This window comes from Camelus dromedarius, chromosome 9, assembly GCF_036321535.1.
Source record: "Camelus dromedarius isolate mCamDro1 chromosome 9, mCamDro1.pat, whole genome shotgun sequence".
NCBI lineage: Eukaryota > Metazoa > Chordata > Mammalia > Artiodactyla > Camelidae > Camelus > Camelus dromedarius.
The window spans coordinates 26,967,778-26,983,389 of NC_087444.1; the positions used below are offsets into that span (position 1 = coordinate 26,967,778).

General features: G+C 44.4%; 1 protein-coding gene across 1 annotated transcript in view; it reads left to right on the forward strand.

The window, feature by feature from the left end:
• Window positions 1-250: 250 nt before the first annotated feature.
• The window catches only part of CDYL2 (chromodomain Y like 2), a 150,105-nt gene continuing 134,743 nt past the window's right edge, over window positions 251-15,612 (forward strand). The window contains exon 1 of the mRNA XM_031458013.2: window positions 251-628. Within this exon, the coding sequence (XP_031313873.1) occupies window positions 605-628 (24 nt within the window). The 5' untranslated portion in view covers window positions 251-604. The remainder of the gene's footprint in view (window positions 629-15,612) is intronic.

Here is a 15,612-nt window from a genome sequence, read left to right on the forward strand (position 1 = left end):
CATCCCCGGGGGCCCCGCCGGCCGCCTCAGAGGCTGGCCCGGGCGGCGGGGCGGGCCCAAGCGCTCCCCGGCTCCGGGACCGGTCCCCCGGGGCGCGGCCGGGCAGCCGCCCCCGCCCCCCCCCCCCCGCCCGGGGGGCCGGGCCGGGCTCCCGGGGGGCGGGGACTCGCCCAGTGGCAGCAGCGTCCGGGCCGGCGGCGGGCGCGGGGCGGCTTCCTGCAGGCGGCGCCGGGGCGAGCCGTTGCCCGCCGCAGCCACCGCCGCCGGGTCGCCAGGTCGCGGGGGCCGCGGCGCTCGGGCCGCGTCGGTGCCTCCCAGGCGTGCTGCGCGGCCGTCGCTGCTGCCCGCGCTCGTGCCGCCGCCGCCGCCGCCACCGCCGCCGCCGCTGCCGGTTACGCCAGCCCCGCCGCCGCCCGCTCTGATTCTGCGCATAGGCAGCCCCCAAGCCTGTCATTCTGCAAAAACACAGTTTACTCAACACACCACACACACTCACACACACACGCGCGCACACACACGCGCACACTGGCCCCCTCGCGCACACGCACGGAGGGCGCGAGCGAGCAGACGCGCACACCCGGCGAGCCAAGTTCCGCAGCCTGGCATGGCTTCTGGGGACCTTTACGAGGTACGGGGACGCGGGGGCGCGGGTCGGCCCCAGCCCGCGGGCGGCGGGTGGCGGGGACCGGGCCGGGGCTGGGGCCGGGCGCGAGCCGGAGTTGCCGAGCCCGCGGCGGCGGCGGCGGCCGGAGGGCGGCGGGGGCCGGGCGCGCCTCCCGCCCGCCGCCCGCCCGCCCTCCCGCGGCGCCCGCGCCCGCTCCCTCTTTCTCTTTCTCTCGCACACACACTCTCTTACTCCATCTACTTTGCGGCCTTGGAGGGGAAGGAGGAAGCCGGGCGGAGCCGGGGCGGGGGAGGTAGCGGTCCCGGGGAGGTGTTTCTCGCCCGACGAGCCGCCTCGAGTGCAGAAAGTACAGGTAAAAGTCAGCGCCGGACGTGCCGGGAATTCGGGGGGCCGCGCGGCGGCCGGCGGGGGTGCGGGGCCGGGGGTGCGCGGCCCGGGCTGGGCCGGGGGCACGGGAGGGGAGGGGGGAGGGCCAACGGAGCGGAGCCCAGCCGGGGCGAGGCGGGGTTCTGAGGGGGCGGCCGCGAAGCGGGTGGCCGGGTGGGGGTTCGGGAGACACCCGCCAAACCGCTTCCCGGGGACACCCGGCCACCTCCCCCCTCCCCCCACCTGCTGCCCCCGCCACCGGCTTAGGGCCGGGGCGTGGGGGCGGTCCTGGCGGGTGTCGTGCTCACTGGGGGCGAGAGGGGGCGCTGAAGAGGGCCCTCGGTGGAAAGGAGAGAACATGGAAGTCGGGAGTGGGTGGTAACACGTTGCTAGAGGACATGGGATGAGAGCCCTGCTTCCAGTGCTCTTCGTCACCCTCAGTGGATACCTGTCTCCAGGACCACACAGGTGGCCAGCATTGGATTCTTTGAAAGCGTATCAAAAGTGGTCAAGGAAGACATTCTTAGTGCGCCATCTTTGAAACAATGGAGAATAGTCATGGCCTCTGGGAGCTAGGTTTTACTAGCTCTGGACACAACTGTTCCTTGCTTTTGGATTCCTGACAAGTGGACAAAACAAGAAGCAACCCTCTTTCCCTGGAGAGAATGCCCCAAAGAGGTCTTGCCCCAGGAGAAGGTTCAGGATAAGGAAGCTAAGAGACCAGCCATCTTCAGCCGGAAGGCCTCCTGATCCTCCAAGAAACCAAAGTCAGAGATCAGCCTGGACCTGGACTCCCCTGCATGTAAATTGATTAACACTAGCCTGGTTCTCAAGGCTTTTGACTAAATTGAGATGAGCACCCCAAGGGGTGGAATTAGCCATCTGAGTAAGAGACTTCAGGGGTGATTCACCCACAATGAGCTTTTTCTTCTGGGGCTTCTGGACACCTGAAGCTTTTCCGATGGTGTATTTGCTGGCCAGTGTGAAAGAAGAGTGGAAAACAGGCAAGGTAGCTTCCTGTGCAAGCAGGGTCTTTGGATGATTCTGGACTTGGCCAGGCCCAGTTGTGGACCACTAGCCAGTGCGGTCAGGTGCCATGTCATGAGGACACTTCAGTCCTGTGGAGAAGTCCATGTGGTCAGGAGTTGAGACCTCCTACTCTAACTTAGCAAGCATGTGTGTGAGCCACCTTGGAAGCAGAACCTCCAGCCCCAGTCAGGCATTCAGATGAACACAGCCCTGGCCAACATCTTGACTAAAACCCCATGATATATTCTGGGGCAGAACCATCCAGCTAAGATGTTCCTGGGTTGCTTGAAAGAATGATGCAGGTTGACCTCTTCTCTACCTTACTACCTTCCTCATCTCTCTACTGATAGAGAAGATGAAGTTGGATAGAGAGCTGGTGAAGAACTTTGGCGGATTGTGGCCAATGGGTCACCCAAGCACTTTTGCCTATTTCAAGATGGCAGAGCAATTTCTGAAACCAAAAGTTGAAGCACGGTAAAATGGGATGTTTGATTGAGCTTCCCGAAGTATAACCAACACTCTTAGGATATTGGCCAAAAGTAGATACTGTTCAGGGGCACAGCTCATCTTGTTGGGAGTGTGGATTTTTCTACACATTGATACAGAGTCATGTTAGAGCTGCTGACCTTGCCTGGGTGGAAAGTCGCATCAAGAAGGCATATTAGGAGCTATCGGTATTTCTCCGTTTAAAGTTTGAAACTTATGAACCTTCTGGGGATAATTTCTTGCTTAATGTTCATCTGAAATGCCCTCCTTAACATTGGTAATTATGGTTGCCAGATGAGTCTGTTAGAGGGAAGTTTTCACACTGGCCTTGGAAGTATCTACATACCTCAGGAGTTCTTATTGAAGTTCAGTAAACAAGACAATAATAATAATTACTTCTGTGATAGTAGGTAGTTGTGCTAGATGTAAAATACTTTTCCTGTGGCTGATTATTTGCATAGTCATTACTAAAAGGGCTAAATTGCATTACAAGAATATAACCAATGTCAACAATTTTGTAGCCTATGTCTACATTACGTAACTTATACTGAGAAATTTAATTTGTTGTCCAAATTTAGCTTTAAAAGCAATTAAGAAGTTCTACCTATACATTAACATGTGTATCTGTAACTAAAATTGTTGCATGTGTAAAAAATAGGATGTTTATTTAAGGACAGACCTTGGAATATCCAGTATGCTGATTGACCTTGAAAGAAAAAAAAGAGAAGAAACCTGATACCATTCTCAATTATGGTATTACATTAATTAAATATGATACTCAAGTGTATCTAAAATGACATCTTGTAACTTCTAACCAAGAAACCACATTTTGAGTGGGCTAAGAACTATCATGTTTGTAATCGATATATCTCATGTGTGTGTCTGTTGACACTACCCTTGACCCTTTATGGTGAAGATGTGATTTGGATTATGGAGATTCTTCAACTTCTCTTTGGTGCTTCAGACGATTACATTGTAAAGAGTAAACTATACCTGAAGAGCATCTTTTAAGGAATAGGTACTGATTTTACAGAATGGCACAAATGGCGCAAATGAAAACTTTGTTTATGTAATGGCATTCTTCAGTCATAATGAAGAAATAAGCATTCAAGCTCAGTTTCCAAAATATTGATCTTGAAAGATTGTTCTGACTTGTTTCTTCTATAGCAGAGTTCTCATCATCTTCTGGTGTGTTATATAGCCATCACCTGTAGGAAGGTGATCTTAAATAGGGGTTGATCTTTTTAAAATCAGATATCTAGATACAAAATGAAATTTCTTGTCCACATGCTCTGGTCATAAAATGGCAGTCTGTGAGCCAGGTCTAGTCTATCATGTATTTTGTCTTGCCTTGATGGTAGATAAAAATGGACTAGCATACCTTTATATGGGGCATGTGATCTCTCACTTATTATTGTCCCAGTGCTCCCTGTTATCAGATACCCCTTCTGCTTCACTTTTACTTTACTTATCTGGCTCCAGAAGGCATTAGAGTTTGGAACCCCAGGGCACTAGTCAATCATTTGCAAGATATTTGGGTATCAGGAAGACATAATCAGTGAAATAAGGAGCCCAGTTGTCTTTTGTCCATCTCTGCATCCTTGCACATTCAAGTACTTGTTGACTGAATCAGTGAACGGAAGACTGACTTAAATATAAATGGAGTACCTTGACTGACCTTTGTTATCCTTGTGTTGAGTGCTACACTCTGTTCTTTTTTTTTTTCCTCCGGCTTGTGGTCTCTCAGCGTTGGTAACACCACGTTTAGGGGTGGCTCTCGGTTCTCTCTGGAAGGAAGTGTGCTGAGTCCGCTTCTAGAGAGTCAGACTTATTCATGAGAAGTATTGAACACATATAAGCTTCAACTGTGTGGCTTTCTATGTGGCTGTGGGGTGGTGTTTTATACCCTCCCCATTGTGATTGGCTGACATTATGGAGGAGGTCTCCACTTTGTTGGCAAAAATGTTCAAAGAGAATGTGGTATGTCTATAGAGAAAGTCGGTAGCAGCCAACTTGAAATTTATTGAGATGGACTTACTCGTGGCAGTTCCTGATGTTTGTCAATATTCAGTTTATTTATACTTCCCAATGTTCTATCTTAAAAGGGTGAAATGTGCCATTTGTTTTTTTTAGGGGGATTGGTATGCAAGAGTGCTTCCATATCTTATCTAATATATATGTGTGTAATTATGTGTATGTGTATTACATATTAAAAATACTGCTTCCATTTCACTCCAAATAAAATAAGTATCAATAATAATAGGATAATTTCAGTTTTGTTGAAAGAAATTTACTTCAGTTAAAAATCGACCCTGCTACAGTGATAAACACAGGCATTGCTGCTCTGGCGCTGTATACGCACATCACGTTCTGGAAATTACGCACTGAAAATAACAGGGCTTATAGGAAAAACAGGATTGAGGCAGATGGCTGAAAACCTTTGGAACTCTGTAACCAGAAACAAAAACAAGCCAAATATAATAAAAAATACAGCTCGGTTAAATCTCCACCTCGTTGGTGTTTGCCCTCAACGGGTCAGTCCATCTTTTATAGCCTTCAAATTGGGCCCCTCTGTAGATCGCAGACTTCACTAGCTTCTAAAAGGGACCATTTTCATTGAAATTAAATCTGGCCCAGGGCATAGCCCTCTGCATTCATCTGTGTAGGGAGAAGTCTTTTGTTGCTTCTTCATCTGTAATTTGCAGCTTTGCCAGTCAGGTTAACATAGTGGAAAGGTAGTAGTTCTTGAAGCCACAATTGGCCACTACTCATATTAAAAGTAGGCCCTTGAGTATGTTTCCAGCTTTGTTCTAAGGTCTTTGAACATCATTAAGTCTTTCTCTTTCCTTGTGAGAGCTTTTTCCTATGATTGCTTCAAAATAGTAACAAACTAAAAAAAAAATTATGTAAGAATCAACATAGCTTGTTATACTGATGTGTTCCCCTGTTTACCAGTCATGCCTGGGGTGAAACACAGGTAGTAGCAGAACAGACGGTCTGTGATAGAGCTTCTTGAGTCTCTGTACCAGTGTTTGAAGAGGCAAATATTGTCAGAGAGAATATATTGGATGAGTTGAACTGATTCCTTGGCACATAGTAGGCACCTGATGAATATCTAGTGGGTGTATGATTCTCCCAGCTTTTGAAAGTTATTTTAAGTTATCCTCTGTGAGTAGATAATCAGCTTATGTTCAGGTAGTGTAGACGTTCATGTGATGTCATTCTTCATTGCATAAGGTCATTTCTTCAGGGGCTTGAACTGTCCTTGAAAGGAACTTGTACAGCTTCTTGCATCCTGACCAATTGCTAAGGAATGGTGATTCTTGAAGGTCTTAAGTACTGGATGCACACATTTATATTCCAAAGATGTGGGTTCTTCTTCTGCATCTCTTGGATGATGGAGAGAGGCATAGATGTTCATTTGTTCATTTCACATTGATAGGACACCAAATATAAGCCAGGCACTAGGGAAATGACGAGATTGTGCTCCCTGTCTAGTGTGAGATATAGTCAAAAAAATAGGCAGTTTACAGTGCAGTGGGAAAAGTGTTAGTACAGGGTAAGATGGGCATCTCGAGGAGTGTGGGGAGATCCAGCCTTGGGGGAATGAGAGAGGGCTTTCCAGAGGAGATGATGACTGTTGAGGAATTTAAATTAGGGAATGAGCATGATCAGGTTTGCAGGACTTTTTGAGAATATTTATCTTTTCTGTTTTTAGAAGCAATTTATTGTTGCACCTTGAAAAAATATAAGCATAAAGAAAAAAATTATAATTCCTAAGATAACTATTATTATACATTTAGCCTAAACTTGGTGCTTGTTAAATACTAATGTGATATCTGAATTAATTAAAATGTTAGCTTTTTTTGTGTAGATACAAATGTAAGAGTGAAGTTATTTTCTGTAAATATTTATGTAATTAAAAAAATCAAATTGGAACATAGGGTACATACTGTTTAAAACCCATTTTATTTATATATATAATGAGCATTTCCTCGTATCTTAAAATATTATGTCATAGCATGATTTTTAATGACAGGTTAATTTTCTCTTGAATACATGCACTATTTTGTGTATAACTCACTCATCCCCTGTTTTGGCCATCTAGATTGTTTTCATTTATAAATCATTTAAATATTGCTATTATTAACTTCCATGAACATAATTATTTTATTCCTATCATATTATTTTCCTCAGGATAAATTCTGAGAAGTGAAATTATCACTTGAAGAACATTAACATTTTTACCACTATTGATACATAATCTCAGATTGCCCCTTAGAAATGGACAGTGGATTAGGTTGGAGGAAGACTCGAAGCATGGTGATCAGTTAATATGCTCTTTCAGTAATTGAAACAAGTGGTGTTGGTGGCTTGAACTAAAGGAGTGGTAGTAGAGACGGAGAGAAATGGATGGAACTGAAAGATTGTAAAAGAATGAACATAATTTGGTATACCAGTCAGGATTATGTTTGGCTGCTTATAATAGAAAATATACAAAAACAGTGGCTTAAACAAGGTTTATTTTCTTAAATGAAATAAATTTGGAGTTAGGCAGCCCAGGGTTGGTGTGATGCTCTGAAGTTCTCAGGGTGCCAGGGTCCTTCTGTCTCTTTCATCTGCAGCTGTGTCTTCTGTCTCACTGCTTGATCCAAGATGGCCACAGAGCTCTAGCCATCTTTTTTTGGAAGAAGATTGAGGAAACTGGAAGGAAGGAAGGGCAAAAGTGGAGTTATCCTCTACAAACAGCTACCTAAAAGTTCCATACAATCCTGTTTCCATCTCATTGGCATGAATAATTATATGGTCACACCTAGCTGCAAAGGAAGCTGGAAGATGTGATTTTCAGCTGTACTCTCCTGATCGCCCCCTCCAGAAAAACTTGACTGACAGTATGTAGGGAATGATGGAAAGGCAGAAGTTCAGGGATAACTTCTTGGTTTCTGGTTTGGTTCATTAGGTGGGTGGTGGAACCAGTCATGGAAATGGAGAACCAAGTAAGAAACATTGATTGAAGGAAGTTGAGGCAGTAGAAAGGATATTGAGTTCTGAGTGTTTCTGGGACATCTGGGTATAGGTGTTCATAACACTAGGTCACGTGAGCCTGAAGCTCATAAGTGATACCTGTCATGGAGATAGAAGAGTGGAAGTCATTAGTGTATAGATTACAATGAAAGCCAAAGGACAATGTATAAACGTGAGGAGGGTCCAATGATGGAGGACTGGAGAAAGTGGACATTTACAGAATAGAAGAAAAGAAAGAAGATTAAATTTAAAAGGGATAGCAAGAGAGGTATAAGGAAAAACAAGAGGCTTTGATGTTATGGAAGGTAATAGAGAATTGCATTTCAGGAAAGAGGGTATGGTCAACAGGGTCCCTTGGTTGAGTAAGTCATTGGTAACCTTAAGGGACATCTATTCCATTGACTGTGTTGGTGTGAGGGCTTGATTGCAGTGTGATGATAAATGGGGGCTGTAGGGAATTGGATGTAGAGACTTCTTATTTGGGTAACACTTTTAAGAATCTTGAGTGTGATAGTGAGGAGAGAGTGAATGTGATGTCTGTGGTAAAGTGGGAGAATGGGTTAACCATCTCCATTCTTCTGGTTCTACACATGCTCTGCTTCTTGGATGACTTGATTAACAAGATTGTGATACAGACTTTGGGTGACTGGACTTAAACATTCTTAGAAGAAATGATGTTCTGTGAACCCTACAAACCCCTCTCCTGCTGACCTAGGACAGTGGGGTCCAAGATGTTTGGTAATTTTAGCTGGAGAAAAAGAGTAGAACATGTTTAATGTAGTCACCCAGAACCTTCTAAATAAAATTTGGTCAAGGAAAAGGTCTTACTAAATTGAGGATAAGGAGATAAAGTTCTTCATTAAAGAGTTTGTTATACCAGCATTTCTCTGAGAGGAGAGATCACTGGGGTGCTATTAATAAATGAAGGTGGTGGTGTTTTATGTGTCAGTTATTCAATCAAACACTATAACAGGTTTTGCAGTGAGAGTATTTTGTAGATGTGATTAAGGTCCTTAATAAGTTGACTTTAAGTAAGGTAGTTTATTCTAAATAATCTGGGTGGACCTGGTTCAGTCAGTTGAAAGACCTTAAGAATAGAACTGAGGCTTACCCGGAGATGAAGGAGTTCCATCTGTGAATAGCAGCTTCAGCTTGGAAGAATTCCAGCTTACCCTTCCTAGTGATCTGCTTTATGGACTTTGGAATTACCTGGCCAGTCCCACAGCCACATAAGCCAGTTCCTTGCAATAAATCTCTTGGTATATATCCTAGTGGTTCTGCTTCTCTGGCTGAACCCTGATTGATACAGGCAGAGTTCTCGTCTACACACCACCATTTGATCACAGTGAGTAGCTGGACATGTCTTTTAGTCTTTTGAAACTTGACGGCCCCTGCGGTTTAAACGAGAGCTCTTCTATTTTGGAAATTCCTCTTTCTGATTGAGTCTGTTACTTCTTCACTTGTTAGTGGCTGTTGTCATCTTGTTTGTATGCATGTGTGAAGAGGGGCCAGCCTAGAACTCCAAGCATCCTGCCATTTCTTGGTTTTGTGTTACACTGGAGTTGTTCTGTGGAGCCGTGCTCAGGATGGCAGGCAGAGGTGGTGCTAGACTCCTGCAGAGGCCTCTTCTGGGTCTGAAATTCATCCTTCCCTTGAGGCAGCCTCCTGCTCTGGTAGTTGAATGAATGATGGGCATTATGGAATAGCTCTTCTCAGTCCCGATCCATCCCTTCCTGTCCCTTCTTTCAGCTAATCGTCTTCCTGTGACATCAGCCAGGCAGTCTTAGCCTCTGGATGGAAGCTGAGGCCTGCAAAGGTCCTGTAACTCCATTGAAAGGCCCATCAGTTGACCAGGCCTATAGAAATCTGTGATAGGGTTCTTGAGATGCCTTGGAGGGCCACGAGTTTGTCATTTTATGTCCTGCTTTCTCTTAGTATGAAGGGCACTGCTCCCACATTATTCCTGTACACTCCCATTCCCCCATCTCTCCCAGAATCCCCCAGCATTGATCCATCACCACACTGCTTTCTAAATGACTTACAGAAGTATCAGTGTGGGAACTGGAGGGACATGTATGTGACACTGGGGCTCTGGGCCATGCTCTGCCATGCCAGGAATTCCCCTGCTGAGGTTGCCACCATCCTGTTCTCAGATTCTGATCAGGGAATTTTCCTCTTTGATTTTCATTTCCTTGTCTTCGAGTCCATTGTTTTAAAAATTATATCTCAAGGGGTCTTACTAACAAACCATGGATCTTAAAAAATGATGGATTTAAATTTTGTTTATAAATAGTTACTTTTGTTCAATGATCCATCAATCAAATATTTTTTGTTTGTCAACCATGCACCTAGAACTGTGCCAGGCGCTGGGGCTGCAGCCATGAGTGTCTTTTAAACTGTTGTTCAGAGTGTGGTCATTATAAAACCTAACACCCATATATGGTTGTATACCACATTTTTAACATGTTGGAGTGTTCAGTACATTTAAAGGGGCAGCTAGGTTAACTCTTTTGTGTGTGTGTGAGCAGACCTCAGAATACAGCTTTTCCTGCCATCTGGAGACATATATTTGAACTTCTGGTAAATGCACTGTTTTAGCAATGTTGTTGGTCTGCAACATTCTTAAAAATTTTTAGACCTGTTCATGTCTCCTCCCTTGAAAGTGTGCAAGCAGACACACTTTCTAGCATAGTGCACCCCACTCAATTAAATACCACCCAAAGTTCAGGTGGTGCAGTGGTGAATGTTCTAGACATAGTGTAATAATCAGTGTGCAACAATAACTGAATTCTAACACTTTGTCTCCTTATGTTGTATATAAGGTAGTGTGGGGCCTTATTGAGAATTCTAGGTCCTTCTGCCATAACTTTTAAATTTGAGAGAAAAAATGTACCATCCATTTTAGGTTGGCTGCCCAGAGCTGGACTGTAGATGGAGAGTTGTATCCAGGTAGTTTACTGAAGGATGCTCTTGGAAGATACACCTATAAGGAAGTAGGGAAGGCAAGGCTGGACATATAGTGAGGCAGACCTGCAGTGAGCTTACACCTGAGGTCTCAGTGGATCCTTCTGAAGGCTCGGAAGCTGGATGGCCCATCAGAAATGTCCCAAATTGAGGCCAGGGAACTGGGGCTTAATATCCCTGCATCAACCAGCCACTGTTGGTCAGGCTGTCCCATATGGGAGGGGATGTTCTTGGGCAGGGCAGTTCCCTGTGGTGGGGGCAGTTCCCTTTCAGGGACACACCTGTGAGCCTTGAGCAGCACGGATATTCCTAGAAGCTAAGGGGACAGGCACACTAACCCTGAAAAGGAGACCTGGATGGGCTATCACATTATCTACTCCACCATCAATGCCAGCTGTTCACTGGTGGGTGCATCTGTCTGCCCGAATACACATCTGTCACCTCGGTTGTATTTTGGGTTATTGGTTCCTCCCTTGAAGACGTTTGCCATTTGACAGCCTCCTGGGGCAGCCCAGGTCTTGAGTACGGACACACTAGCCATGTATTAGGATCCTGCTCATGGTTCCCTTTTCCCTCCATACCACATGCAGCATAGGGCCACGTGTGGGGAAATATTTCAGAGGCTGTCATTTCTGTTGGGTCTCCACCCCTTACTCCTGAAACATTTTCCTCACCTCACTCTCCCACTTCTCAGTTGCCTTTGTGTCCTCATCTTCCACTGCCTATTCCTTAAACTGAAGCTTCCTATAGTTCTGACCCAGGCTTCTTCTGTCCTCTCATCGTGCTTTAGTGACTGTCTGGGTGATTCCCAAGTCCCTGACGCTTGCCTGGGTTTTGTTTTTTTTTTCTTTCTTTCTCTTTTTCCTGAGCTCCAGAGTATCATCTAACTCCCTTGGGATCTTTAAACTCAAAATATGCAAAGTTGAACTTATGTTCAACCTGTGTAAGACTTGCTTTTCCATTTGGGTTCATAGCCTCAGTAGTACCTCCATTCACCTGTTCCTTAGCTAGAAATACAGCCTTTGTTTTGCCCTGGCACCATCTATTTTCTGTTGTATCAGCATCTTGAATATTTTTTGAATCTGTCCTTTTCAGAGTCACTCTTACCACATTAATTCAGGAGACAACTCCCCTTGTTTGGGTTTCTCCAATACCTCTCAGTTGATATCTGTGCATCTAGTTCAATATTTCTCTTTACCGTACTCACTGGGTTCTTTCTAAAACCCCCATTTTAATATGTCTCTCCTGATGAAGTGTCTTTAAGTGATGTGTAGTCTGATTTGACCCTTTCTCACCTCCTACTAGTTCTCTCCTTACAGCAGATGATCCATCCAGAGAGATCTGCTCTCAGTTCTTGAACACTCCATACACTCTCCTTTAATCACACCCTTCCAGGTGACTGGGCACCCTCCGTTACCAACTCTGCCACAATTCTGCTTCCTTGACCTACTCACCCTTCAGGTCTCAGCTCAGATGTTGCTCTTCCCTGACTCATCAAGGGTTTTCTTTAGGCTCCTGTAGAACCTTGTTCTCTCATCATCACACTCATGTTAATGTGTTGTAATTTGTTATCCTATTTTAAAAATCTTCCACTGGATTGTAAATTTTGAGCAGGCAAGGGTTCCATCTTCAGCACCTAGCACAGTGCAAAGACTCAGAAAGAATTAATGTATTCAGGTCTTTCATTCACATGAAAGTTGAAATTGTCTCAGATATCTCTACAGTCTGTTTTATATGAAGCTCGAAGGCATTTTCAGTCTTTCAGTTTTCCTAAAGACATAAAAGTCTTGAGTCTGTTTTCTGTGTCTTTATTGATCAGTTGGTCAATGGACATTGGTTTCTCATAAGCAAAACTCACTGACTGCATTCAGCTTTGTGTTATCAGTAAAGCTAATACAGTCTTGTATTCAAAGGATTATTGAGTCTTGGAGTTGGATGGGAGTTTTGGAAGTCATCTTCGTAGTCTTTCACTAACATCTCCAACAAGTGATCAAAAGTGAAGGACTCTTACTCTATTGAAGGGGACAAATGCTTGAGATGCTAAAACTGGCTGTTTGCCTTCACTAAAATCTGAGTGTGTCATCCAGGAGGCAGAGAGGATATCTTCCTAGACTATTTTGGAGAGTCGCCTTGGAAGTCTTGACGTCATTGTTGCTTTTTTTATGCAAGACTTGGTAAAGGAGGTCAGTGAGGCTCAGCATAGCCTTGAGTCCTGTTTAACTCTCTTGTTGTTGAAGAATGGGGTTAGGACGTGCCTCACCCACTGACATCATAGGCCTTGAAGTTAGGGGAAGCACTTGATGTCTAAACTTTTCCTAGAAATCCAAACTCATTTATTGGTGGTTGGAGGTCAGATCAAGTAATGGAATCCAAGTCTCCTGTTGCATTAAAAAGTGAATGGCTAGTATTTTAGTGTACTGATAGTTACATTACTGTATTTGCTTGTCTGTGTTGCCTCCTAAAGCCATGTTTACTTTGAAGAATATGGTACATGTGAAACAGACTTGGTTAAGGTCTTGCAGTTAATAGAAGAGAAAGGGAACCACACAATGACTGCCTTTGGGTCCAACAAATGTATGGACTTTCTTCAAACTATAGACCTAATTTTCTCTCCAAATTCATGTATATTTTGGTACCACATTGAAAGTCATAGATTGTTTTCTTATCTTGGTTATCAAACATGGCAGCAGTTGTGAAGTCTTTGCTATCGTGAGGCATTTCTGTGTTTTATTACCCACCATTCTCCCACTCTTGTGTGGCTAAGTCTATGGTATTGACTTTTTGGGAAGCTGGTGCAAATCTCATTCACTTTTGACTTAGTGAGTTGCTATATCTTTTGAAGAAATCTGATCTGTGCTTCTTGTTGATGATAAAGAGGTTTTTGGAAGTGCAGCTTCCTACGATTCTTGTATAAAACAATCTTATCAATTATAGTAAAAATGGTCATAATAGCATTTATCATTTACTATGTGCAGACATTGTCCAAATCGTCCCAGGCATTATCTCATTTAGTCCTTCCTGTGGAATATGTACTAGTAGTATCCTCACTTTATGATTCAGAAACAGAGGCTCACAGCCACCAGAGGGTGAGACCAAGACTTCAGCGAGGTCACTGGAGGTTCTCATCTCTTGATAAATTATAAAATGCCCATGGTTTTCCTTCTAACATCCTTCCTTTTGTTACCCGGTGGTATTTCCGCTAGGACACTATTTTGCACCTGTGCTTTACACAGAATCTCAGGTATAGGTCGGTGAGTGTTGCACCAAAAACAAGAAGAGAAACAAGAGAATATTTCTGCTCCTTTGTGCTTATAGCATGAAAACATAACCATGTATGCTGTATTGTTCAAGATGGCAGATGACACAGGCCAGCTTGAGTGTTGGCATGTGCAGGAGTTCTGTGAAATGAGTTAATTGGGATGAGGAATCTTCCATTTGAGTCTGCTTTACTGTGTTGCTTCAGAAATAGTGATGGCTCTGCCCCCCTAGTAATTATGATAGAGGAACCAATTTCAGAGGTCCTCGTGCTGGGCAGCCTCTACTCAGGCTTTCGCATTGAGGAGAAGGCTGGTTTGGAGGACAGTTGGTAGCATTTCTTGGTCAGTGTCATTTCATCCTTCCAGCATATTTATGAGCCTCACTGCGTTTTTCCATGTGCTTTTTTGTTTTGTTTTGTTTTGGTTGGCGTGGTGTTCGCATCCCTTCACGGTTGGAATTGGCAGGATGGTGTTTCTGACATTCTTTCTCTATTACTATGTAGTCTACTGACAGTTTTGGTGCCTGGTGGACAGTGGTGCCTTGGTTGTATGGGTTTGTGCTCAAAACAGCTGGGCTTCCCATGAGTGAGGCAAACAATCCTAGATTCCAGCAAAGAGGTCTGCACGCTTGGGTTTTACAAAATATTAACAGCATTCATATATCTAATCTTAACTAAAATTAAGGTAATACATCCTTCATTAAGTAGAAGTTTTATACTGATACGTAAAGCAATACAAAGAACTGGAAAGATATATGGTACTGTTTTTTCAGCCTCTTCATGACAAGCTGTATAGTACTGACGGTCATTTATCTGTGTACTTCTCTGTAAGAAACTCAGCTTGAGTAGATAGGTGAACTGAGATATGAGGTAATACTGTTAAATACAGAAGCATGCATGATTTCTTTCTTTCCTGGTGTCTTACAGTGAGTTGTCCAGTTACCCTGGCATTTCTGTTGCTTTTAGCAAAGAGTCTTAGAGGTTGGAATGTCTTAGATGTCATCTAGTCTAATTCCTCAACCAGTATATACATCCTTCACATAGGATCATCGAGTTTCTCCTGGGAAACTTTTGAAGGAAATAGGGTGCTCTGTCTTGAAGGGAAGCCTCTTCCATTCTGGCATAGTGTGCTAGCTTTTGGAAAGTGCCTTGTTATAGTGAGCCAAAGTCCACCTTCTTGTGCAGTTCTACCTGTTGGTAAGAGCCATGGATTCAGTCACCAGGAACTATCAGTTTCACTTCCTTGGTACCTCCGTTTCCTCTACTGCTGTCCTAGTCCTAGTCCAAGCCATCCCTCTCTCTCTTCTAGAAGAAACATTGCCTCTTAAATGGACTCAGAGCATTTCCTCTTTGGTGCTTTCTAGTCTCATAGTATCCAAAGTGATTGTTTGAAAAGGTAATTCTGAACATGTCACTTTTTTCCCAGTGTCTTCAGTGGTCTCCTATTGCTCTAGGGCATAAATCTCAAATACTTAACATGATCTGAACTTGCCTACCTTTCCAGGCTCAGCTAAGACTACTCACCCTTTTCTTCTCTGGGCACCACACTCACTGCCTCTTTTCAGGCATCCAGACGTCTTTGGCCTCAGGACTTTTTACTCATGCTGTTTCTTGCACTCGGAAGGACCCAGCCCTTCTTGGTCTTCTTTCCCATCACTTTTCAGCTGTAAAGTTGATTCACCAAGAACGCCTGCCCTGACCTCCAGACCAGGGTAGACCTCCCTGTTATGTGTTCTCTGAGCATCCTGTGCTGCTTCTCCACAGCATTGGTCCTTGTAATTGTTTATTTTGGTACTTATTTAAGGACTGTCTTCTTGGAGGTATGGTCACATCTGATTCAGTGATGTATCTCCAGCACCTA